At 47.1% G+C, this 26,892-nt stretch overlaps 1 protein-coding gene across 1 annotated transcript in view; it reads right to left on the reverse strand.

Moving 5' to 3' along the window:
* The window catches only part of camta1a (calmodulin binding transcription activator 1a), a 266,168-nt gene that overhangs the window by 50,684 nt on the left and 188,592 nt on the right, over positions 1-26,892 (reverse strand). The window contains exon 6 of the mRNA XM_076092062.1: positions 4,537-4,608. Within this exon, the coding sequence (XP_075948177.1) occupies positions 4,537-4,608 (72 nt within the window). The remainder of the gene's footprint in view (positions 1-4,536; positions 4,609-26,892) is intronic.

A 26,892-nucleotide genomic window follows, 5' to 3' on the forward strand; every position in this document is an offset into this window, starting at 1 on the left:
CATGATCCGCTGGCAGCATTGGCCAGGTGTATTGATCTCTGGAGATCGGTGAGCTTGTAACGAGAGGTGAATAGCATGGGACTTCAAAGGGGCTGGGTGGGTTTTTTGATAAATCAGCCAAAAAAATAATACTCTGATGTGGTGAACAGTTAGAAAGGTTAGAACAGAGTCTGTTTCAGCACCATGGACAGCACCGCAGAGCCCAGACTGCTCAAGGTTCTCCTAAATCCCGGAGTTATCACTCTGCCTGTCCAATTAAGGAACCTTTGAATTATTCCATAGATTAAAATAGCTGAAATACAGTCTAATAGTGCCGGAATTATCACAGGGACAACAGTGACAACTCATTTTCCTACATAACACTAATTCAAGTGGTTCCAAAGTCATTATACTCTGAAGGACTAATGTAATAAGAAAAATGTAACTGCAGTGAATGGTGATATTAATAATGTATTCATGTGAGACAGAGACTAGAGCGCAGTGGCCTAAGCTGTGGAAGGTAAGAGGGAGAAAGTGATAGCTGTGAAGAAACAAGGTTGTCAGCATTCCCTCCTGCCTTACTAGTCATTTCATTATCTCATGCCTCTCTCCTCCTCTTTAAAGTAGGAAAAGCGGGAGAGGCTATTGACCCCTCTCTGTGTTCGTGGCAGGCAGCGGGACAAATGAAGTTTCCCCTCAGACCCCCTCCGTATTAATATCATAATTATCCGCACCTCTGTGCCCCCGTTGGCCAGCACAAACTCCACTGTCGTATTTGATGGAGAAGCGCAAGCCGGGAATTACATTCGATTAGCACTAAACAAGAGAAGGGGACACGGAGGAGTGGAATCAATCAGTGCCACCAGGATGGGAGAGATCCTCGCCGTCAATGGGTGTGCGTCTGTCTGTGTGTCGTGACAGCTTGTGGATGGAAAGGCTGCGTAGTACTCCACTTACAGGAGTACGGCACACTCCAGCTGTAAGTAGCAGCATTTAAAGAGGAGATAATGTGCTGTGATGATGTTTATGATTATTTGGGATTTGTTGGTAACATTGAAAATATACCATGGTATGACACAGAGCCCCCCCCCCTTTTTTTATTTTACCAAATCCAATAAAATGGGAACTTTTTCTGAGTGACAAACCACACAGTCCGCTGTGGGCAGCTCTCTGTCTCAGCAGCAATTTGGATTCATTGTTTGCAACCGCGGATAACTGCGGTGGTACTTCTCTTCAGTCGCAGCCATTTGCGGAGATGGGCCAGACATTTTAAAGTGGTCTAATGCCGTAGAGAGGTGGAGGTAGTGTGGCGGGGAGGAGCAGATTGAGAGTGAGAGGTGAAAAGAACAAAAGAAAATGAATGGAGTTAGAGAGGACCCCCCCTCGCAGGTCTTCATTCCCGTCCCCTGTCTCATTACCCAGGCTTTGACTCAATAAAGAGTGGATAAAGAGTGGATAAAGAGGCACACACCCACAGGCTAGGCCCCCCCCCCCCTCCCTAAAACACCTTTCACCAACCTCACTCTGTCTGTCTTTCTCGCTGTCTCTCTTGCACACACATATCCAAAAATACACACATATACACACCGTCCCCTTTCTCCCTTTCTATTCTGCTGTATTTTTTCAAATCTTTAAATCTATCTTTCTCTCTAGCTATTTCCATCAGTGTTTTTTTTTAGCCTAACTTTTAAAAAGTTGTGTCCATCTCACTTGCTCTCTCATTCACAGTCTGTCTCTACCCTCTCTGTCCTCTGTGTTCGCTCCCTGTCGGTGCTGTGTAATAGGAGTTATTTTCATCCCTGTCTCTCCGTGACTGTGGCCGCTGGATGGCTGAATATTTACATTTTTCACTCACTGGTGACCTTTCCCTGTTGCCGCTCTGGGAGCTCCAGTCTCCTTGCTGCTCTGCTGTTGACAGACTATTGCCTGCAAATCTCATATGGACACAGCAAATGGTACACGGGGAGTCGGGGACAGAGTGTTCAGAGACCGGAGACAGGTGAATAAAAGACAAGAGTGAGACTGTTGTAACCCGGTCTGACTGAAAGCGGCCTGAAGAGACGGAGGTGCTGAAGGTCTATCTGCATCTGGAGAGATATGGACTGAAGTGGTATAATCTTTTACCTCTGGTGTCATTGTGATTTTGGTTTCCTGTCAGCACAGATGGTCTGCAATAAACTGCCAGAAAAAGAGATGTAAATCTGGGGTTCCAGGAATGCTGAGTGTCAAAGCAAATACTTTGGAAATTGATGTTTTTTTGTTGCGCAGCAGAAGGTCGTTTTTTTTTTTTTTTTTTTTTTTTTTTGAATGAGTTGATGTGTTAGCTGCACACCAGGGCCTGGTGAGTCATGTACGCGAGGGCCAGGGATTCACTAACCAGTTTGTTCTTAGGTATTGCTCTGCCATAACAACAAAGAGAAGTTGAGTCAGTGAACTCCTCAAAGTTTCATGAGTGTTTATGTGTGAATGCTGAAACTGGCAGAGAGAGACGGTGAAAACGAGGGCTGCAGTTTTTTAAAAAGTGAGTATAACCCCGGTTGACTCAGCTCTGATGACACCCCTTCTGTGCGTACACATGTTTCCATCCCCCGGTGGTGCACTGAAGGCCTGAATTCAACTTAAAGCATAGGTTCACTTTGTAAAATTCTGTCTTAAAACTCACAAAAGTGCATGTGGGTATTGTTTCAAGAGTTGACAATCGCTGGCAATGCTCTTTATCTCCACATTTGGCTGTGAAGAGATCTTTTACCTATGAAATTACAATGTCAGTGATGGGAGACAAAATCCACATTCCTCCATCTGTGCTAAAAAAGCATTTTGGAGTTCAGCTGAAGCTAATATGAGGATTCAGCAGCCTGAATCAGTCAAACCGAGGGGGTATCTTCCAAATTTACAGTCTTCAGGATAAAAAAAAGATAATTTCAAAACAGAGAGACTGTAGCTCACTTGACTGACTGAGGTTCGGAATGCATTTTTCATATAAGAGTATATAAGACTGTGGAATTGCCAACCATCACTTACATTGAAATGGTGTTGGGAGGGAATCTTTATTTGGCCAGAATGGACAGGAGGAATGATTACAGCAGCCAATATTGCAATGCACATATGGTGATGTCAGTATTATCTTTAGATAAACTTCAAAAATATGTGACCTATCCTTTAAGGAAGTTCCCAATACCACCATAACATGACGCCATTCAATAAAACGCATCCTCACCAAAGAGTCTAAACATCTACCGCTTTTATGTGTTATTTTCAGACCAAGAGTGATATATTCCATATATATACCATTCTTTAATTATTACTGGAGACACCTGTGGAACTACCACTCAAGCTGTCCGGAGTATTTTGAAAGCTGTTTACATTCCTGTCTGTCTGTGGACAGGTTTTGTCCCCACGAAAGAACTTTACAGGTGTGTACTTGAGATCAAAATGAAGGCCAATTTCGAAGAAGAGTGTTTGTCCAAGCAAGGGCGCCAGAAGGGGGGGGGGGGGGGTAAGAATTTAGAGCCTGACCTGATTTGGCGTTGTTACTGGTGTACTGCTGTCGAAAGATGGCCTCTAGTTCTTCTTAATTACATTACTTTAAATATTTAATAATACACTGTACCCCTAATCATTTGGTAAATAGATTTAAGTGAAAAAAAAATTTTCCCCTCTTTTGTCTTTCCCCAACCGGTCTGCTCTCTTCCTTTGCTAACCAACACTGTGAGAGGTATGGTTAGATTATAAATGAATTAGTCTTCTGGGTCTATTCAGTACAGCAGGGATGTTGTGACTCGACAACTCTAGTCTTTAGAAAATACAACTTAGAGAAGCTGTGCTGGCGGCATTTCAGCCAAAGATTCTCTATCCCACAGAGGATTTTTCTCCACAAGTTTTATACCACATTAGATGTACGACATAGAACTTCAGATAGATAGACAGACAGATAGATAGACAAAAATAGCAGCAGCTCCACACACCACTATTCTCTGCGTGTGTGCTTTATGCTCCCTTTAAATTGTCTATGTGAATGGTTCTTCGTATCAGGCACCTTCCGACAATAATGGCTGCCATGCTAAACGAGAATGATGAGATGTATTGGGGAGGTGATCAAAGGACTACTATTTACAACCACTCTCAGCCTGCGGACTTGACGACCCACTGTAAGCACACTATACTGTACGGGGAACGTCTTCCATCATGCTTTTACTGCCCATCACTGCAGCTGTTAGACAGGGGAGATGGCAAAGCTTTTAGCAGACTGAGATACCGCCCTCGTGCTGGACGGCGTGTATGGGCAATGCCATCAGAAAAGTGAATGACTGGGAAAGATAAGGGAAATGGAGGCTGGGGAGAGAAAAAAGCAGAGAGAGAGAGAGAGAGAGGGAGGGGGCGGGGGGGCGGGAGGGAGGATAGGTTGATGTCTGCCTGCCGGCTGTCAAAGTAAAATGCTTCGGTTAAATGGAAACTGATATCATGCGACTCATTCAAGTTCTTGTGGATAGGCTGGGAGAGGTTGAGAGTGAAACTAAAGCGCGGTGACCTGTAGAGGAGTAGAAGAGGAGTTCTTACCTGGAGCAGCCAGTAGCACCTGCGGTGGAAGGTGGGGATGATGGAGGAGTGGACGTAGCAGCCATACAGACACTGGAGACAGGAGAGGAGAGAAAGAGGGACAGAAACAGAGGGTGTTACACTGCAGTAAAGTAGGCTGACCTCTCTGCTGACCGTGACAGCTGTGACCGTTGAACCCCTGACCATTCCCTCCTTACAGTAACTCCCGCATGCACCTGCTGGCAGATGGTCAAGCTATTGTTCTCGGAAACAAAGTCTGTGACCTGGAAGGAGGAAGTGGATGGGGTTAGCCGGTGAACACCTCAGCGTCACCGTATGACTACTTCCTTTCCTTCCACTCTCACCCTGTCCTGCTTCGGAGAGAGCCCCCTGACAGAATGATTCAGGGGCTCCTTACTCCAACCCCCCCCCCCCCATCACCCCGCAGGGCACCCCAGCACATAACTAAAGCACAGTGTTATTAATATCCTTATCGTAAACAGATAATACCGTGCCTGGGGCCTCGTTACCGTGGAGAGAGCTAGGCAGGGCTGATAACGCCTCCCTGTGTCTGGCTGAGGGGCCAGGAGACATTTCTCAGCAGCCGGCAGCGAATGCAAACGCAGCGCAGCACCGCGCGGCGAGGAACAGGAGCAAGGCAGCACTTATCCTCCTCCCGCTCGCGCTCCTCCTCAATCCTTCTCTGGAAGACCCACGGCCCCGGCTCCCAGGTGAACCCAGAGGGATAGCTACTCTGGTTTTTTGCTCGTCTACAGCACTCACCCCGCTCCCCAACCCTCACCAGCTATAGGAAATAGGCTGAATTTGTGCAATCTAATATTTGTGAAAGGTGAGGGTATAGGGTGGATTGCACTTAAGACAGGGAGCTTGGCTCTTGCAGGAATAAATCAAACAAGCAGGTCGGGAAGGGCTGAGCTTCACTCCAATCGACTTTGGTATAACTCTTTGTTTAGAAATCAGGAGAAATCACAGCTGGGCTGATACATACACTGTTAGTGAGTGTGTGTGCATGTGCAGACATGACCCGGCTTCATTATTCAGAAACCGTGTGTTCAATAAGTGAAGGCGATTTTCCTCAGGCACTGTAGATGTGACTGGGTAGGCGGTAAGGGAGGGTGCAGTGATGGTGGAAGGGGGGGGGCATGGGGGCGTTGGGCTACATTGCTCAGAGGACCCTGTGATAAATAGGCGCCTTGAGATGTGTTATGTGCTCGTCTTGTTTAACTAAAACCTAGTTAAAAAGAGCAGGGCCTGCAGATGAAGTCTGCAGACACTCATTTGCCAACATCAAACCGTCTGATTAATTATACCAGAGTACCATTGCACAGCTTCACAGACTGGGCACATGGTGAGAGACACATCACATCGCTAAAAAAACCCCGAATACATCACACAGTTGCACAAACATGCATGCGCGGCTGTGTGTGTGCGGCCAAAACAACAACTCACACAGACACCCGATGACCAATTCACAAACAACAAAAGTCACATCAGCCTCGACTCTTTCTCCAGGTGTTCCTTTGTTCCAAATACATCTATTGTGAACCGATTTCAATACGACCGAACTCTGCGTGTGAGTTTGAGATAGTGAAGGCATGCAGACTTCCTCCTGTTCTTATTTTTTTTAGCTGTACTCTCATCCATTACAGCTGTCTGAAATAGGATGTATGCCTCCTCCCACTCCCATAGCTCTGCCATCCATTACTCCACGCTGGCAACGGACAGACGCTTCCTCCCACTCCCACAGTGCATTGAACATCACATTCCAACAGTCAACCCCAGCTGCTAGCAGCTCACACATTTCTGCTGTGCAGTTTTTCGTAAGTATTTGTGTCATAAACTGTACTTTGTGCTCTTTTCAGGTATTAGGCAGTAGTGATGCAATACTCCACATTAGCCAATAAGGCATTAAACTGTTTACGCGTTTCACTGTGTCCTGCGATACTTTTGTGAAAGGTGCTTACAAACAGAAATGCTACCATTCTGTCTATTCAGACTTTCAATTCAAACACCAACATCGACACAGACCGTAACACTGCATTTATTTTCACTGCACACAGAAAATGGCAGACTTGTTTATATGCCGCTTGTGTGCTAAATAAACTTGCTGTCTTGTTAATTCTGATTACAGAAAGTTTATTGATATATCATGGTTTAATACTGATCTAGCCTGAAGCGCTTGGCCCACTGGGAGTGGGCTGCGGTGGCTGTGTGCAGTTGGATGAGGCTATGGCATGCTCCTCAGGATTGACAGGTGGGCAGAGCAACAGGCCTCTGTGACTAGGGCGACTGGGGAGTGAATAAATTAGCCCCCAGGCTGCTTTGCTCTCCCTCTGTTTACTCCATTTCTCAACCACACAAAGCGGCGTGCCAGACAAACAAGCAGCTTAAAGCATAACACAACTGTTGCACCTGTCAGTACCGATATACAGGAGGCATCAAACACATTTGCACACGCGCACGCGTAAGCGTGTGCACCCTCGCCCTCCCGACACACTCCCACCCACACACACGGAATTAGACAATGAGTTCTTAAGCACGAAAACTGCGCCCACTCACAAACACGGAAATATTCAAAGATGCACCGGCACATGCTGTTACGCTAACGCGCACACCCGGACGCTCACATACACAGACAGTAGTCTAAATAGACCTAGATAGGAGGGCTGGCCAAGATACTTTTGAGAGCACAAGCACACCCACATAGACAAAGCTCATCATACTCGAGCTCTTATCAGTAATTCAAGACGCATATCAGTTACTGGTGTTTCTGCTGCTCTCTGCATGCTGAGCGTCTGGGTGACAAAGTGACGGCAGCAGAACCATTATTTGCTGTCTTTGGGCTGTGACAGATGACAGCACATCACAGGGCAAGCAATTAAACCATAATTATACACACACATGCACACATATCCTGTCATTAAAAGTGCAGTTTCCCAGTGTGTAATTTTGAACAGCTTTCGCGCGCTGACACTAAAACAGTGAAACAAATACGTAGGTGTGTATCGTATGCGCACAAACACACACACACACACACACACACACACACACACACACACACACACACACACACACACACACACACACACACACACACACACACACACACACACACACACACACACACACACACACACACACACACGTGTTCGGGGTGCAAATGAGACACAATTGAACAATGACACACAACAGTTTATAGTATTCACAGACAGCGTGTCCATAATGTATTCATGCGCTGTCACTGCAGACAGCAGGAAAAAAGAGTTACAGCGACGTGTGTCCTCCAAAGTCAGACACTGATGCAGCAAAATCATTTGGAGTTGTCACTCAAGCAAGCAGCCGAGGCGATGAAACTCGGGCTTGGCCCAATGAGAGGGTGTTAAAGCGGTTCTGAGTGGAGCAAGAGCGCAGTTCACACAGGGCAAGCAGGCCAGACAGCCCAGTGATAAACAGGTCGGCTTAAATAAAGCCTTCAGATATAAAGGCAGGGCCACCACCGGTTACATGTCCTGCCTTCTGGAGGCCACCGCTGCCCCTGGCCTGCCTGTTGCCCTGGCGACACCTCACTTACATTCATCCATCATGGCTGACAGGTGTCAGGCACAGCTAGAGATGGGTTCGCAAAAATTGCGACGGATGCGGTGGCAGAGAGCTGGCAAGCGGTTAGAGTGAGACTGAGCGAGAGGGGAAACTTGCTCATTAGACCATAATGATGTGTGAAGACAGTCCTAATCAGAGCATGGCACCTTATTTATGTTGGCAATTTGCTGTTTTCCTGCCTTGATGCAAACGTCTCACTGTCAGACGCTGACACACATTTGTCCGTCTCTTGTCTGTCAGGTCAACACACGGATGCACGCACACATACTTGCACAGCAATATGGTGCATGCAAGGCTCCTAGGATTTTGTCTTCCTGGCTTTTTAAACGACATTCCCCCTGTCCAGCTCCCAGTTTCCATCCTTCATCATATCATCCAGCCAACTCTTTAAAGATACTTTTAGCATTGACTCATGTCTGACTGGTGTGTCCCCTGATGGTTTCTGAGCTGACAATCGTTGTCACATATCATCACTCTGGATATGAATAATCTATAGTCGGATCTAATTTACATTTCCCAGGTCTCGCTGTATCGAGAGACTTGCTTTGCACCATTATACAGTTGTTGACATGGACATCCACCTGGTTAAATCACTTCTGGCTCACTGCTTCATTAGAGGGAATGTATCATTTTCTGTGTGTGTGTGCATGTTTGCATATGTCTGTTCACTGGATGCCTGGGGCAGGTGATTCAGCCAGGGGCACAGCAGCATAAATAGAGCTCATGCAGCAGCCAATCAGGCAGAACTATCAAGCCCCATCCGCGGAGGGAGCGCGCAAAAATCCATACTCAATAGAGATTCATGGACCATGCAAGATTCAAGCTACTCTGGGCATTGACAGCATCCATGATGACTATTGATCAACCAACGATTTCTGGCTCTATACAGACGTGATTAGATGACTTACGGCTGAAAAGTGCCACTTCCAGTTTGGAGGATGAGCTCATTTTTGACTGATACCGTAATGTCCTGCATTTCACCTGCTCGTCTTTACAGTCAGGCGCTCTGCTCTGCTCTCCCCCAATCGTTCGGCGGGAATCAAATTATCTGTAGTGTCTGGTAGAGTGGCAGTATGCCCAGAAAGCCCATAATATACAGTATCTCTCTTGCATTTTGGATTGAGAGAGAAACGCACAGCTCCTGTATGTTGCTGGTAAACTGGTATAAAAGCCAGCCATTGTGGCTGGCTTTTATACCAGCGACTGCTTTCTCTGTTAAGATTCTTCTTCTTTATACCCCTTTAAATAAGCCACTACTTGTAAAGTTGTAACAGTATAATTCTTCAGTGCATCTGAAGACTTAAGCAACGGTTGATGAGACATTATACATAATAAATCAAAAGAGGCTTAGATTTATCTCCTCTGTCCTCTCCGTTGGGCCAGCTGCAGCCTCTAAATCAGTCAAAACTGAGCGGGCTATAAAATGAATTGGCAGGCTGCACCCGAGCTGAAGGAAAGAATGAAAAACAAACCTTAAAAAATTCCTCAACAAAGCAAAACAAATGACGCTCTGGGAGAATGCATGTGTTATGGAAATGACCGGCTCTAAAAATACACAAACAGTTGATAAACAGGCCCCGAAGAGGGGAATTAATTAGCCACGCTGGACGCGTAAACACAGCTATACATCAAGTTCAAGAGGAGAACAACAACAGGGCTGAGGCAGCTAGAGAGAAACCCCTGACCGCTTGCCACACCAAAAGCCCTGAGAGAGGAAAGAGAGGAAAGACGTTCCAGGGAGGAGAACTGCGGTGATGAAGTTAGGTATGCGAGTTATATATCGGGCAGAGGGAGAGATGAGAGTGGAATGAGGGAGAGATGAGAGTGGAATGAGGGAGAGATGAGAGTGGAATGAGAGACAGAGGACAGAGAAGAAGAATAGAGACAGAGGGGATGTGGGATTTACAGTCGCGCTTTTGCACGTGCCAGCGGAGGCTAATGCACATGCCCATGCACGTCTGTCTCCCCGGCTGAAGACGTGGTGTCTGTTGATGCTAATGCTAGCCAGCTGGGCTCACGGCCAAAGGCATTAAGTGGAATCGAATTCCACCAAACTAGCTTTAATCAGCAGGTTTTTAAGGTTAGAATTACTCTCCCTCTCCTGCAGCCCGCTGGCCAAGGTTAAAGCACACAACCGGCAGGGGCTGGGCTCAGCTAATGGGATGGAAGGGTGGCATGGGGCCTACGGCTACGGCCACCATACAGTGACACACACACACACACACACCGACACAGAGAGGCGCAAACACGGCTACACACTTTAGTGTGTGCCAAGTCACACCGGCAAATAACAAGAATGCACATACTGCTACAGAAATAGAAATACAATTTTGCCTGTGTGTGTGTGACTGTACATGTGCAAACCAGTTTTCTGTTACTGCAGCTACATCTCTTCTGAATGTAGCACTGCTTAAAGGCCTATTCACTTAAAGTAACAAGACTGTTGAAAACCGTGACACAAAAAGAGGTTAAAGGGCCGGATGAGTAAATATATCAGGGGGTTTTCATAAAGAGCCAGTAGAGGCCTTGCCTTGACCTCAGCCTACAACGGCAGTCAACACATTGATGTCCTTCAACAAAGGAAGGCTGAGGAAACTTTGCAGCACTACTGTCAGCTTCTCAAAAGTCAAACTGTGTTTCTATAGCACCCAAGCTAGGAGCAGAGGCCTGAACAGCAATGGTAGCAAATGTTCTCTTTCCACTTTCCCCTCACTCAGGCTTTCATTTTCAGGCTTCTGATCTCTCTCCTCTCCTCACCTGAATGGCCTTACTTTGGAGATGCACTGCAGATTAAATTAGCTCAACAAAAGTCTTTGTTTTTGAAATGCTAATAGGCTGTCTTGCAAATGCATGTTTCGACTCGCTGCAGCTTGATAAAGCAAAATAGCTTTAGTTGAAAGTCAATGTGAGGAGATCAGCAAATTATCCTAATGTGAGGGATGGCAGGTTACAAATGGATGTTAAGTCTATGTGTAAAAGGTAAAATGGAAAATGGAATCCAGTCATTATCTCAAGTCACCACTTCCTTATCACCTAACCTTTGGGCTGACCTCTAGATTGCCTGCCTAGAATAGACATGCAAAAAAAATGTATGGCAGTAAAAAGAGTAATGAGCATCTGTTTGCATTACGAGCCGGGGGGCTATCAACCACGACAGGCACTTCATTCCATTAAAAGGTGGAGTAATGGATACAGCAATCAGGTTATCGTGCCACAGCTTAAAGACGAGGAGTCAGAGGTCCGGTTTTAGCTGTCATTTTTAGTGGGCGGGAAACAGCTGAGTCTAAGAAGACTTTCCCGTAGCTGGTGTCTCCGTTGCGCTTAGTCAAACCCAAATGCATGTGCTGGCGAGTGGCCAAAGGGATGTGAACACAGATCATGGAAATGAATTCACCTGCACCTAGGATGGAAACAGCGATGGAAGGGGAGAAAGTCGCAGGTACAGATGAAACTACAGTATGTAGGCGAGCAGTAACATTGTTCTTTTGTTCTTTTCCTTGACAATGTCCTCAAAAGTGGGGCTCCTTATCCAGCCCTGAAGGCATGCGACGTCACGTATTTGAAATTAAATAATGAATTAACAAAAGCATCACATGGGGAGACTGGTGCTGCTTAATAAACATAGATGGCATTGTTTGAGTCTGTATGACCGCCCATTAACCTTCCCTTGTGTTAGCTGAGGTAAGGATAAAAGTGCCACTGTGTGGAGAAGGGGAGCACGTCCTCTGCATTAATGAGAGCAAACCACCCGACCCAATGTTTCCACCTAAAACACACACACACACACACACACACACTCACGGCGGAGACCTGCTGGAGATGACATCACAGGCTCAGCCTCCCTGCCGTGGGGTATGCCAGGCAGACATGCTGCCTAATTGTAAGAGAGAGCTCAGATTTGTAATGCTCCACAGTTCTGTTAGGGCTGATTAGCGGACGCTCACGGCTTCTCCACCTGCCGTGATCTATAGGCACTCCACATTTCCAATATCTCCGGTGTGAGCAAGGAAGAGCTGAGAGAGACTGTAAATCATGACAAGTCCTACTGAGCGGAGGAGAGGAAGAACATGAGCAACGGAGGGAGATATTCAGCTTGTATGGGAACACGAAGGGGAAGAGGAACGGAGAAAATTATTGAGGGAGGGAGGTGATGGGAGACGGAGTAGTGCACATATAGAGGAGAGAGGAACACACATCAGGGAGACATGAGAGAGTTAGGGAGGAAAGAAGAGAGGAGAGGAGATATGATTACCAAGAAAACAGCAGGAAAAAAATTCCCGCCGGGGAGAAAGAGACAGAGAGTGGAGCGGACAAAGAGGAGAAAGAGCATGGGGGGAAGAAAGGGAGTGGGAGGACAGAGAGAGAGAGAGAGAGAGAGAGAGAGAGAGAGAGAGAGAGAGAGAGAGAGAGAGAGAGAGAGAGAGAGAGAAGAGGATGGAATGAATGCTAACAGGGAGCCCAAACCCAGTACTGAGGCTTTATCCTTCACAGGCGGAGGAGCAACAATCGCAAACACATTTTCTCTCGCCCTGGCCCTAAGAGAGATAAAAAAGCAATTTGTATTCTATTCCTATTCAGCGTCGCTTGGCCTGTTTCTCTGCCTGCATATTTGTAAACACAGCTTTGTCAGAGCAGCTTAATCTTCCCAACACAAACACAGACTACAGGAAGGAGGGGCCAGAAAGGGTGAGGAGGGGTGAGGACGGAAGAGCGGCGTTGAGGGGAGAGGAGGGTAAAGGACGAGTGAGGAGGAGGGAAGAAGGGTGGGGGTGGGGGGGGGGAGGGAGGTTGAGGAGCAACAGAGGGTCAAATAAGAAGCTGGGCAGGGCACGAGGGATCAGAACTCGTTTCCATCTCCGCTGCCGCGGGATGCCCCTGTGTCAAACTCTGAAAGTCCAACTATGTGACGTACAAACACACACACACACAAACACACACACTCGCGCGCCATTGGTTGACCCATTCCCCTCCTGTCGTTTCTCCCCACTGGCCCAAAGTCCAACAGGCCGGATTACTGACAGAAGCAAAAGAACAAGCGTTCCTCATTCCTCATCATATGGCCTGCGTGTGACAGATGGAAGAGGCGGGCCCTTGTGCTTCCTTAACTGCCCCCATGCCTCTATTTAGTGCTTGTGCTGCACATTTAGCCTGTCATGGAGCTTACAGGCATGCGCTTAAAGGTTTCAGGGGAACCAAAGTCCACGTCCTGCGCAGGCCAAACACATCACTGCAACCGACTCCACATTAAGGCAGAGGGACTGAAATAGAGAGGGTGAGAGAGAGAGAGAGAGAGAGAGAGAGAGAGAGAAGGGGGACTTGGAAGAGGCGATCGTCTGGGTGCACATTCGCTCACAGAGGCGTGAAATTAGGCAGAGCGACACCTGCCATTACGCATTGCATTAAAGCGCTCTGGGTTCACCCCACTCTTTGGCCCTCCATATCGCTCTGTATCGTTCTCTCACTCTCCCTTAATTTATTTCTCCATACTCTGCAATCTCTTTACTGTGGCCCACAGTGCCCAATTAAAGACTGATAGCCGCCCCACCCACTCCCAACACTACGGGGAGGGGGGGGGGGGCGGGCGGGCGGGAGTTGGCGCTCCACTTCATAGCACGGCACTGAACTTCATCAGCTTCTATCCACACTCTCCTTGCCGCTCCTCAGCCCCGGCAGCACCTATAGCTCACCCAATTTGGACAGCCGGGCTCAGCGGCGGGATTAGTAGGATTGAGAACAATGACTGAAAAGACAACATCTTGGATTCTGCCTCCTATATGTAATATCCTCTGTGCAGAGCTTTGACTTCAACAACAAATCCAACCAACTGAATTAAAAACAATATATATAACAAGCCGTATATAACTCACGTACCCTTGAGTTTGGGCCTATCAAGGGTTATTTAAGGTCAACAGCATCACAGCGAGTGTTCCGGAGCTGTCGGCTACATAGATAGCAGTATGACTTAGCGAGGCACACACAGTTTTGACAAAATGTTGCCAGAGTGCAAAGCTTTGTACCTTGTTTGTTGTCCTTTGTGGCATATTAATCTTTCTGTATTCCACTTTAGATGAGCGTATAGCCAACAAACTTTTCAGTTCGCCAATACTGCTGACTGTACACGTGTGGGGAGACGGAGAGCCCCGCAGACAGACACAAAGCAGACAGACACAGAGCAACGCACAAAAAGACAGATTTGGAGAGATGTGGATTGCCACAAACAGACAGAGAGACAAGCTAAGAAAGAAAGGGAGAGCCACAGACACACAGCAGGCAGATGGAGGAGCCTGAGAGCCCCCGGGCAGCCCTGTGATGAAGACAGTGGGGAAGGCAACTGAGGGAGTCCACGTTATGTTCTGATTGTGATGAGGAGAAGGATGGGGTGGTGGTTGGTTATGGGGGGGGGGGGGGGGGGGGGGGGAGGGGGGGAGACAGAGAGGGAAAAATCAGCCTGTGAGCCAAAAAGAGGGAAAGGAAAGCAAATGAAAAGTGACACTTTAATTCAGAGGGCTTCTTGTGCTTCTTGAGTTATTATGAGATGTTTGTAAGCTGGCTTGTTCATGCACCTCCCCTGGCCTCGTGCCTGGCTCCCTCTCACCGAGGAGACCTGTGGCGCTAACCTGTCTTTATCTGAGCTGCACAGCAGGGGACAGCACTCTGCCACCATCCGCTGCTTTGATCCTCCCACTTCCACCATGGCTGCCTCACTGCCCCCCCCCACCGCTCCCTCGCTCTTCCTTCACCATCGCTCATATGCTAAATGTCTGTGTCCTGTGTGCTGCTTTGATATGGCCAAAGTCCTCCATACTCCCTCCACTCTTAATTAATTGCGATAACTCAAATCTAGAAGGAGAAGGTTAACCCGGGCTTCACAGAAACACTTCTGAACACAGCGGTGCACTAGTGCTACATGTGAAGATAACCACTGAGAGGAGAGAGAAACGGAGAAATTACATTAAACTCACATTGAACGCGTGTGCATGACAGAGAGAGATGTATAAAAGAAAAGCAAGGGAGAGACTGTGAGTATTAGAAACAAACACGAGGAGAAGAAAAAAAAGAAAACGGTACTGAGACTGAAATGATTTGACATTCCGGCCGAGCAAAGGCTGGTGTTTGAAGATGAGAGCCTGACAGGGGTATGTGATTTCAACTGCAGAGAGAGGGAAGGCCACGAGGGCTGTTTTGGGCTGGGGCAGCAGCTAGGGAGCAGACAGATAAAGGAGACAGACAGATAAAGGAGACAGACAAATAGAGGAAGGGAATTATAGGCGCACACAGATACATGGGCTAAAACGCACCTGAAGTACCAGACAGGTACAACCTTGCAGCCAAAACAGACAAGGATGGAAGAGGGGTGGAATCGAGCAAATTCAATCAGGCGGAGAGATTCACTCCCACATATACAAATACAAGTACAGCCAGACAGACAAGAACATGGATAGGTGCGCTGTATGAATACACAAAGGGGGTGTGATGAGAAATGTAACAGTAATGCAGAAAGCGGAAAAAAAGGATCCGGAGCAAAGTCAAAGTCAGAATGAGGGAGAGAGGGGAAGAGACAGATACAGAGATGGTGGTGGTGGTGGTGGTGGAGGGGGTAGTAAGTTGAAGTGCCGACAGGTCTCCAGAGGTTGTAATATATAGCATCGTTTCAATCTCTCAACAGCAACTACAGCCCTCCTTTTTCATATCCTTCCACAGTTTGAGGACAGAGAGATACTTCTGTCCTTCGGAGCACAATCGGCATTCAAGATGATATAATGTGCTCATTTTTTTGACATTATATCCCCAAATCTGGATGGTTATTTGTGGCTTGATGTGCTCTCCGTCCCCATTCTTCTTTTGAATTCTCAAGGTTACTAATGGTAAAGGACGGGTATAAAATGCCAACGTCAAACGCGTTTCTATGTTTGTCTTGTACCGTTTCCCTACTCCCAGGGAGGTTCGAGACCGATGGTTGATTTATCTGCTGCATGCGCCATTAATCCTGCGACCATGCATGCCTCTGCTGAATAATTGATCTCTGTGCTATTGTAACTACATCCGTCAAAACAATGACACCCCACCTCCTTCTCTATGCCTTTACCTTCCTCTTTACCTCTCTCCTCGCCGACACCTTCCCACACCTCCGAGTTGTTCTAAAACAAATAAATCTAGCACACAGTTTTCACAGTTTTCTGCCCGGTGGAATTGGGGAAACGAAGCTGTTAGGGTTAGTTGGAGTGCTGTTTTATCACCACAGTTGGTGTGACACTCTGGTTTGACCACCAGAGGGAGTTCCCCCTTGACTGTATTTAGGGATCCAGAGAGGAGGCCCGGCCACTTGCCCACATACACAAAACAAAGTATAAAGATGCAGTTGACAGCGTAATCTGACAATGCCGACACCTCCACTCGAGAGTCCTGGCAGCCAAGTGAGGGGGGCTGAGAGCAGCAGTGACCTCCTAAGGTGATCCGCTCTCAGCTCTCTGTCTAGACCTCAACAAACAGCTGCTCGCTCTGGAGCAGAAGGGAAACAATGACCCTTAATTTATGTCCACACCCCTCCCTCCCTCCCTCCCTCCCTCTGCCTGTCTCTTTGACTTGTTTTTGCATACTGCATTTAAGGTAATAAGTACAGTATCTCCTTGAATGCCACAGTGCTATAAATCAAAAGGAAATAGACCTGTCATCGAAGTAAACAATGCATGAGACAAGTTATCATTAAAAACAAAAGAGCTTTGGAGGAGCCTTAGCCATGCATACGGATGAGGACATGACCAATCTCTCCTTGGCTCGCCCTAAGCCTCTGGCCTACACTGCAGGTACACACACATGCACAAACACACACCTGAGCAAACAGAAGCTACGCAGGGGAAGTGGATCCCGACGACACTGAAAGATGTTGATTTCCTCAGACCTCAATGCACGGGTAACGGCTTCACAAATAACAGTTTGATTATGATATTTACCCCGCATAATGACTTCTTATGACAAACGGCGCGCGATCACGGAGTCATTCCATCACGGCATGTTGGTCGAAGTGACATTACAAAGATTTAGGTCAGCGCTTGGAAAATGAGCTCCGCGTTCGATTGCAGAGACGACATTGTTCAATGTCACGACAGTGCCATGAAACTTTTAGCATCATTTGTTATGTAGTGCCATCAATGTTTATGACAGCCGATCCATCGTCGAGTAAGCTGCATGTCAACCTTTATGTCAGCTTTATGACACATGGATGGCACCAAATGTCATGAAATGTCATCTCTATGTTCCCGGGCGCCAGAGCACATGTGATGGATACAACATTGAGAAAAAAAAGAATCCCAGTCTTTAACACGTGTTTGCAGAGCAGAGTTCAAATAGCCTTCATGTTAATCAGTGTTTCTGTGCCCCCCCCGTGTGAGGCGGTAGGCGGATGGCTCCCGGCAGAGATTTGCATGCAAAGCTGCACATCCTCCTTCCATAGCAGGGGCCCCTCAGGTGTAACCGAGTAGAGGTTCACGGTGGCTCTCTGCCCCTCTACCTGCCTAAATGAGATTGGGCTCGAGCCCCCCCCTCATCTCTGTGCGTGCACACCTCCCCCCCTTGCTTTTCCAAAAGGGAACACAGACACAGACACTGGAGCGAGACAGAGAGGTCAGCAAGACGGAGACTGGAAATGATAGACACAGGAGGAGAGGGAGAGCGATGGAGTCTGGCCTTTAGTCAAGAGACGCGGACTAACATTTACCCAGCTGCTGATTTCATGACCCATGATGTATGCTGGAGCCAGAGTTTTAGATGATTCCTCCTCTAGCTGATGACAGTAATGGAGACGGTATCCTCCTAAAGCTAAACGTTACTCCAAAGATGCCACAGTTTGAAAATGATTGCTACAACCCATTAGACAGGGTGTATCCCTAAGTGATACTTGACGAGAATGAAGATGGCCATACATCTGTGCGTACAGTACCTACAAACAGGCCTCCAGCACTAGTTGTGCTTGTACAGTAATAGGCTTCGTTGAGGCCCGTAAAGTGCTGCCACTGCATTTTTAGAGTGGGTAGAATTGCAGTGCTACAGAGTTCATGAAGGGGAATCTGGGAGGAGATGGAAAAAAAAAAGAATCTGTGCAAACGAGAGTCTATGTCTCAAGGCTTCTTTAAGTCTAATGCAGGCTGTTATCTGTCAGGGAGAGCTGAGAGATGCATTATTATCAACACACACACACACACACACACACACACACACACACTTTAGACACGCACAGACTAAATTAAAGTTCCTTTTCGATCTGATGAACATGGTTGGGCTGTGTTGTCTGTCTCTGCCTTGTGATACATTCATTCTGCCTGCCAGATATGAGCCAGTTGAGTCGTGCATGTCAGCCTCTGTCTGCAGCTGCCATCCTTCAGACACACTTGGTGACAGAGGGGTCCAGCACAACCTCTGCGGGCAACATAAGGACTGACATGTTGCGATAGCTCCTCCCACCGCCAACCCCCCTCTTCTTCAAGAGGCCCCAATGCCCCTGCCCTGTCTCATTATGTGGGCGAGATGTTTAGGGGGTCTCTCTGAGCAGTGCTGTCGCACTGTCAGCCAGCATAATACCTCTCAGAGGGCGCCTAGCTACTGCAGCACACAGTTTGTTTGTGTGCGTGTGTGTGTGTGTGTGGGCTCCTCATCCACAGAATTCCTTTACAGTACTGCAGGATTCTTTTTAGCTGAAATACAACGGTGGCTACTACAGTCCAGAGGGTGTCCACACTAATGCAATTATTTTATTTCCAACTGACCGGTGTAAACACAATACCTAGATTTGTCTAGGATGTGTGTTTTCAATTTGTGCCTATTGCTGAGACTACAATTTAATTAAGTAGGGAGATTTACATGAGCAGATGACGGTGGGGCGTTGGGGAGCGCTAGTGCGAATTTCCATTCAGACTGCAGATTAATAAAAGCCTATGTCAAGATCTGCAGGATGACAAACAGCGAGAACCAGACGGCACGAAACAAAAGCAAAACAATCAACTTCTTGAGAAGGCTTAAATGACATTTAATATATTTACTGGCAAACATAAACATAAATTGACACCGAGAGGCTGAAGGGAGTGAATACAATATCTCTGATTGCTATTACTGGCATAAGCAATGACAGTGTGCACTAGATTGGTGTGGTATATTGAATTTCATGTTCTCTGAAATGGAGTCTGAAATGTGAGATTTGTCTCTTGCCTCTGAATAGCTCCCCCTCCCCCCCCCTCTCATTTGGAGACTGGCACATTCAGTTAACTAATGTGCAGTATATGGCGATGCTACGCTATTACCCCGTTCTCTCAAACTGCCTGTCGAAAGGATGGAACATCAGATGTGATTTGGAGATGCTTTCTTCTCGTTTCCGTTTCACATCAGAAACATACCTGCTGAGAAGATTTCCTCTCTATAAATTTCCCCTATCTGCTGCTGAAATGCTATTCATCTCATTACGGTTGATTGGGATCCTCACTACATTAGAGAGCGCGCACAAGCATGTGTGTTTTCATGCATGTAAATAAAGACAAGAGATAATGAGCATAGAGAATGGGAGCAGGAGAGAGATATGTAGAGAGGGCAAGCGGGGAAAGAGAATGAGGGAGGGAGGAGTGTGTTAATGAGTGTGAGATGTGCTGAGGTCGCTGTGTTTGTTCTGTAATAGTGTGTTGCAGCAGAGCACTGCCACCTCAGGTGGGTGATTAGCAGTAATTATATAATTACACAAAATGTGATAATAAACAGCACAGAGGGAATCAGCTCCATCATCTACTTTGCTACACCTCGTATATACATTCATTTTCTCATGTACAAACAAGTGAACATAAAAACACAGTTCTCGCTTTTTAACAACCAAACACACCCTCCATTTCACGCACAGTCCCGCGCCAACACAGAGAGACGCGGCCAAACCCCATTCGCACCCAGATAATTCCAACCTGATACAAAAAGTAATGGAACCCTCACGCTCGTCCTCCACTCGCACCTGTGAGTAAAAAACGATTTGCTCCCTGACACACAGTAACAGCCAATAAAACAAGTGCTGACTCGCTCCCAAAGGCAGCCGAGGGGAGCGGGGGGACAAATGAACACAAACTGGGAGTAAAAAAGCTGCTCCCAGGAGGATTTTTGCCTTTTCTGTAGTCCTCATGCTCCTTCCTGCTTGAGGGAGAAACACTATGTGAAAGAGCCCACAATTGTCCATCTCGTCTCTGGGCTCGCTGCAAAAAGAAACAAGTGTTCAAAGAAAGAAAGAAAGATGGGGGACGGTCCGATGTATCCCTCAGTGCTATTGGAGAGCAACTGAAGTGGCCTTTTCATCTTTAAGTCGACTAAGAGTAAAAGCAAAATGTGTATTTGTGTGTGCATGAATGCAACTGGAAATGTGTGTATCCGTTTGCATGTCAGAGTGACCTTCGGCAGAAATAGGTGGGCTTGCATGTGGGCAGTGGCAAAAGAGAGACAGGTGGCGTTCTGTCAGCTCACCTGGTACCTGGTACCGAGGCCGAGGGTGGGTGCGAGCGGAGAACAACCGGCAAAAATGGGGGAAGAGAGAAGAGGATGGAGGAAGGAGAGGGCAATGTCAGGATCCCGAGGAAAAATAGAGGATATGGAGTGAGGGAACAGCATGGGGTGGAAGCAGGGGATAATTACTGCTAATAAAGCCTAATGGAATTCAGGCCTCACGTCAGGTGCAAGATGATCTGATTACTTCTGGGCGGCTGGGGGAAATTGGGAACTGATCCGTTAATCCCGCCGTCCCCTTTTGTCTCTCATTCGGTGTGGGAATGTGAGTATCTGCATGTGTGTTATCACAATATTGGAGAAGTATGCAAAGTTAGTTTAACTCAGCCTCGCAAAACTGATGCACACAGCAAGCACAGTGATTTTAATATTTCACATTCATAGCTTGAGTGTATATATTTCAATAATCATATTAGATTTCATATTAGATTTTGTCTTGCTATTAGTGTGTGTGTGTGTGTGTGTGTGTGTGTGTGCTGCTCACTTGTCAAGAGTGTGAATCACAGGGTGTGTTCTTTTGACAGTCACTTGCAATGACCTGTGGCATCCCTGAATCAGCGCACAGCCCATTATCCTCCCTGCTGTAGTCTGTGCATGTGTAAGTGCATGTGCATGTGCATGTTCACCTGTGTGTGTGTGTTTATGCGCATGCTGTTTGAACTTTTCAACCGCCTTTCCCTCCCCAGGCTTCCTGCTGATGACTGCTGACCTTGGCTGAATATCACAGTCTGGCAACACAGAGGTCAATGGAAAATGCCGCCTTTCTACAGTACGGTGAGGTACGGTGAGGTACGGTGTGTCCATTAGTGTCTGAGTGAGGGAGAGAATGAGAAACATAAAAACTGAGAATACTGTACTGATATTGTAATGATATCTATATATATAATATAATGATATATTGATACATATATTATTCATAAAGGTAAGTTATGTGAGACAGGACAGGAGCCTTCGTTGGGAGATGTGAGTGTTTTGAGAGAGCGCATACACATATATGCACATCTAGATCAGTATGAGCATACGTATGCGGATGTGAGGGCGAGCATCTTGTTACGTGAGTGCATACACTCGAAACAATCTCCTCCTCATCTGGCGGAGACCGTCTCCAGTCTGCCTCGACTTCTGTGATGTTTCCTGCTCTCATCTGCTTCAGCCCCGGCTGCTGCACGGAAACAGTTTCGGCGTAGCGAGCTGAGAAAGGAGCAGGCGTCATTAGCCTGGGTGGAGATGCCTTCCTCAGCCATCCTCTATCTCTCCATAGCACCTGCTCCGTCGCCAGATGAGATCAGGAAGGTGGGGCAGTGGAGGGCAAAGGAAGGGTGCAGCACAGGCATGCTCCAAGCAGGAAGAGAGGCAGATGAGGGTGTAGAAGAGAGATGGGAAAGAGGAGGGCTGTGCACAGAAGATATCAGCCCATGCCTTAAACCAGGCTCGAGGCACTCGTTATCACGGTTTGATTTCTTGCTATGCTGCTCCACAGACTCAGCTCATTGTAATGGCTGTTGGGTGTGAACATGGACGTGGCAGCGGCAAATCAAAGGGATTAGCCACTTAAAGAAGGAGAGATGTTTATTTTCAAGTGCTGCTCTTTTAGCATATATATCAAAATGAACATCCAAGGCACCAGGGAAATAATATTAATCTAATCCCTGAGGAAAAATCCACTTCGTACTTTTAAAAAACATACCCACAGTGTAGTCAATTTGAAGGAAACATCAACATGATGCATGTAAAGTCGTGGCCTTCCCAGTGTGAAATGCCACGATCGGTAATTCACAACATTTCAAAGCTCTGACAATAGTAGGAGACACGCAACAAGGTCTTAACCAGATATGGTCGCAGAACCGAGCACATTCTTCACCACCACCAGGAAGATGAAAGGCCAATATGAATCATTATGTTTAACATAACAGCATATTGACCTTGTGTTGTACAGGAGATAAAGTGCACTTCAGACCAGAGAGCATACATGAAACGTCTTTTTTCACTGATATTTTTTTTATTTTTCAATTTGCCGCCCCTTTGTTTTATATTATAAGCTTGGTAATGATATACTTTCCGCAGTAATGCTTACTTAAATCTGTTTCAAATTGTAACGCAGTCGCTAACATTTCAGTGAGGTATATTTTTCTTCACAGCAGTCTTACTGGTAACACCTTTAGTCCCTATACAGCTGGTCAGGGTCTGTTTACACAGGCCTTTACAGGTTCACATAGTGTGTAAAAAGGCTTTTACTGCAAGCCAATCTGAGGGCTTGTTGTGTTTTTACAGAGTATCATCTTTGCTTGTTGTGTGAGGGTGGGATAACATATTGGATGTTTATTAGATCTGGAGTCAATGCCCAGGCCAGAGCGCTGCTATAAAACTACCCTCTATGGCTGGTCAGGAGAGGCAGTCAACTGGGCTGCTAGCCTGCTCAGGCCAGATGCCACTGGGCTGCTAGAAGCACTTCTGTCCCCAAATCCCAATCACCACTAGGTCACCCTGGAAAGGTGTAAGAGTCATGCACACGGAGGGGATGTCTGCTTTGTTTACTGCAATATGTGACCTCTTCCAGAAACACACTGGTAGCTCAATGAATGTCTATAACACTGACTTTTTTTTTAAACATCTGTGCATGCATGTAAGGCATAGCACACAAAAGAATAACGGCTATTATCCAGATCCAAAATCAGCAGCAACGAACTACAACAGTCCCCATGCCTGGCACAGCGGTGTATAGGGCTGAGTTCTGGGATCATCTCCCCTATTTATTTTTGGGCTTCTTCAATTTTTAAAGGGGAACCAAAGCACTGGCCAGAGGCACTTTAGAGACCCCTGCAGCAACGCCAGCCTGGCCGGAACACACACAAAAACAAACGCGTGCACGCAGGTCACGCCAGGACCTGGGCAGTGAGGTGAAATGCTGGGTGCTTAGGGTCTGATGGACGCAGCCAGTCCCTTTCTCATCGATCTCTTCCTCAGACCATTTAGCACCTCTGATACTCCGTGGCCACAGCTGTGTCTGTGTGGTCCTATAGTGCCAGCTTCACCCTGGCACACTTGGCAGGAGGATCATGACAGAGAAACGATCAGTCTGCGTTCGGGCAGTGTCTGAGGCACTTTAAGGGAATCATGGCAGCGTTATGGAGCCGAGGGGAACCAGCCCCATCTTTATTGCTCTTTAATCAGAGCAGTGCAGGCTGGGTAAAGATCAATGATCTCTGATGGTGTTAGCATTGACTGGAGCCTACAGCTCCCAATCAAGGGCCCCTCTCCCACCTAATGTTACATTTAATGAGCCAATTAGTCCACAATGGCGTGGCCGGCATCTTAAACTGTTGTTTACTCTGCATTCATTATTAATATCTCATAGTTAGGTATGAATAAAATTAAAAGGAGCGGCGAGACCATTAGCTCCCCATTGTGGGATGCTTATTACGATAGGATGCTTTGTTATCAGAGCAAGGGGTGGGGTGGTAATTGTTCGTGGTGGGCAGGATATGCTGGTTCAGTAGCAAGAGAGGTTTGATTTATACAACCTTGGAGATGTTGATGCATGCGTGTATGAGAGATGGAGCGGTGTGGTTTGCTCTAATGGCTGTGAGAGAAGAACAACAGCCTGCATCCAGTGGCGTCAGATGCTGCTTTAACTCCCTTGTAAACACTCTTTCCGTTCCTGCCCTTCACTCATTACCCTCTTTTTCCTCCCGCCCTCCCACTTTAACACCTCTGGGAAGGTGTATGAAAACTAGTTTGAACTTTCCTCTCTGTCATTGTGTCTTTTGGTTTTGTGTGTGTTCTTTTGTTGGTCCAGATAATTCTACTTTTCGAAAAGGAAAATAGGAAGTGGTCAAGGTAGGTCTTGTGTTTTAGAAACCTGTTTGAACGTAAGTGGATACAATTGATCCATCAGTAAGATTGGAGGTGAGTCAAAATCAAACACCTCCAACTATCGTCGTTAGCACTCTTGTTCTGCACCTTTGTTCTGGCAAGGCCGGATGTGGATACACGGGGACCGGGACCGGGACCGAAGCCCGCTGTTTGTTTTGTTTTTTGCCCGTTTGGCTGTTCCTCATGACGAAGATAGAGTGAGAGTGTGTATACGGAGGCTGGAGCAGAAAAAAATAAATCAAAAAATCAATAAAACATTAAAATCGCTTCAGCCAACAGAGCAAAACCCAGCTGCATCCAGCAGCTCGTTCGCCCAGAAAGATTCTCCGCTGCTTCTCTTGATGGGACCGACTCCAAATATTCAGCAGGCAAAGCCGAGTGCACACCTCAGAGGAAAGCTTTGTGTTTCATTTGGTGGAGAGGAGACAACATTCAATTTGAACAGAATGAAACATTTTGCAGACACTTTTTGGATATGATATAGAGGTTATTGGCCTGAGGCATTGGTGCTTATGACCAATCAGTGCAATTCGTCTCAAGAATTCATGAAATAAAACAATTTTGAATGCCTCCTATTGTCCCTGAGGCAAGTGGTTTGACAGATACTGGCTGGAAGGAATAGTCATTAAATTATAACTAAATCCGCTGAAGGCTATATTACAAAGACAACACTTGTGGCGAAGTCTTCTTCACCCATCCTCCATTCCCTCATTCTTCTAGTCATCTATGGGCTCCAGTCAGAAAGCAACAGGGTAAACTTTTTCGGTTCCACTGCTCCTCTCCACTGAAGAAGTGCATAATAACTCAAGCCAACATCGTTCTGGTATGCGGAAGCAATTGCTTTCAAGCTCCCACTTAAAATAGTCCTGGTGACAAGCCCGCTGCTTTAAATAAGCGCCTCAGCCTGTCTGGAGAGGCTCCTTAATCCCAGTGGTGAGAGACACTCCAACAGGAAGATGCTGGGGTGAAAAAACACTCCCGCACCAGAGCGACTGGGACAATTTACAGCAGGTGACTGTGGGAAGCAGGATTCACCGGCAGGGCGAGATGGAGGGAGCGGCAGAGAGCGTGTGTGTGTGTGTGGGGGGGGGGGGGGGGGGGTTGGGGGGGGGGGGGGGGGGTGGAGAAGTGGAAAGGGAATATACATGGATTGGAAATGAGACAGTTTACCTACAAATACCTCAGTGCCCGCAACCCCTAAATACATCCTTAAGGGGCACTCCAGTGCAAATGCTCAAAACAGAGAAAGGCTGAAAATACCAGCGCAGAGTAATATGAAAATACAAGTCCCGCAGCAAAAAAGGCCAAAGTATCTAGAGTCAGTGCTTTCTACCATCGCTCACTTTCTGTTTCAGGAAACTACTTGTGCTCTCTGGCCTCTGCCAGGCTGTGGTGTGAACTGTGCTTAGGTGGCCGAGCACGGTGACGTAATCTTTGGCCAGAGATAAGACAAGGGGGCTATGACATCACCCAGCACCCCCCCCCCCCCCCAACACACACACACACAAGCACTCCTCTGAGAGAACAGTATGTCCAGTACACAGAGGCTCGTCCTCCCTCACTATTTCTTTTTCTACCCTTCTCTCAATGCCTCCCTGTCCCATCCTCTCATTCTCTTCCACTACCAGCCTTTGTCCCCATTCTCCCCCCTCCCCCCCCCCCCCCCCATCCCCCCTCTCTCTCTCCGCCACCCTATCACTTCCATTCTCCCTCCTTCCCCACCTCACACTCCCACCCTCACTCCCTCTATACCTGAGGCTCTTGTTCTTTTATAGCAAATTGAACCTTTCACTCTGAAAGAAATAATTACTCTCTGGAGAGAAAGGGGACTGCCGTGGAATGCTGATATGACACACAATGTCACCTTGCCACTCAGGAGCTGCCTGCACACACAGTTCAGAGAGAAAGAGAGAGAGAGAGAGAGAGGGAGGGAGAGAGCGGGTCAGGGAGCGGGAAGGGTGAGGAGGGTGATAGAATAAAAGTAACAGAAAGAGAAAAGGCACGGGTGATGGAGAGGAAGAGTGAGATGAAACTGTGCTTGTAAAACAGGAGATGGAGGGAGCGAAACCAAAATGAGGGCAGCGAAGGTATAACAGGTAATAAGCCACGGGAAATAAGGGAAGGTGTGACCAAATAATGTCATAAAAGGACGAAAATGAGAGGGAGGAGACTAGCTGCTAGTGTTATGTGGAATTGTAAAGTAAAAGTGAAAGAAAAGGCCAAGAGAGGATATGTGACAAGAGGGAGATAAGAAAGGTCACAGGGGGAGACTGGGAGAGAGGTGGTGTTCAGGGGTCAGAAAGAGAGAACAGGAGCGAGAGATAAGGAGCGGGACGGAGAGGGTGTGAGAGCCCTTACTGGGGT

Source organism: Anarhichas minor, unplaced genomic scaffold (genome assembly GCF_050575085.1).
Source record: "Anarhichas minor isolate MPS153535 unplaced genomic scaffold, ASM5057508v1 ptg000003l, whole genome shotgun sequence".
NCBI lineage: Eukaryota > Metazoa > Chordata > Actinopteri > Perciformes > Anarhichadidae > Anarhichas > Anarhichas minor.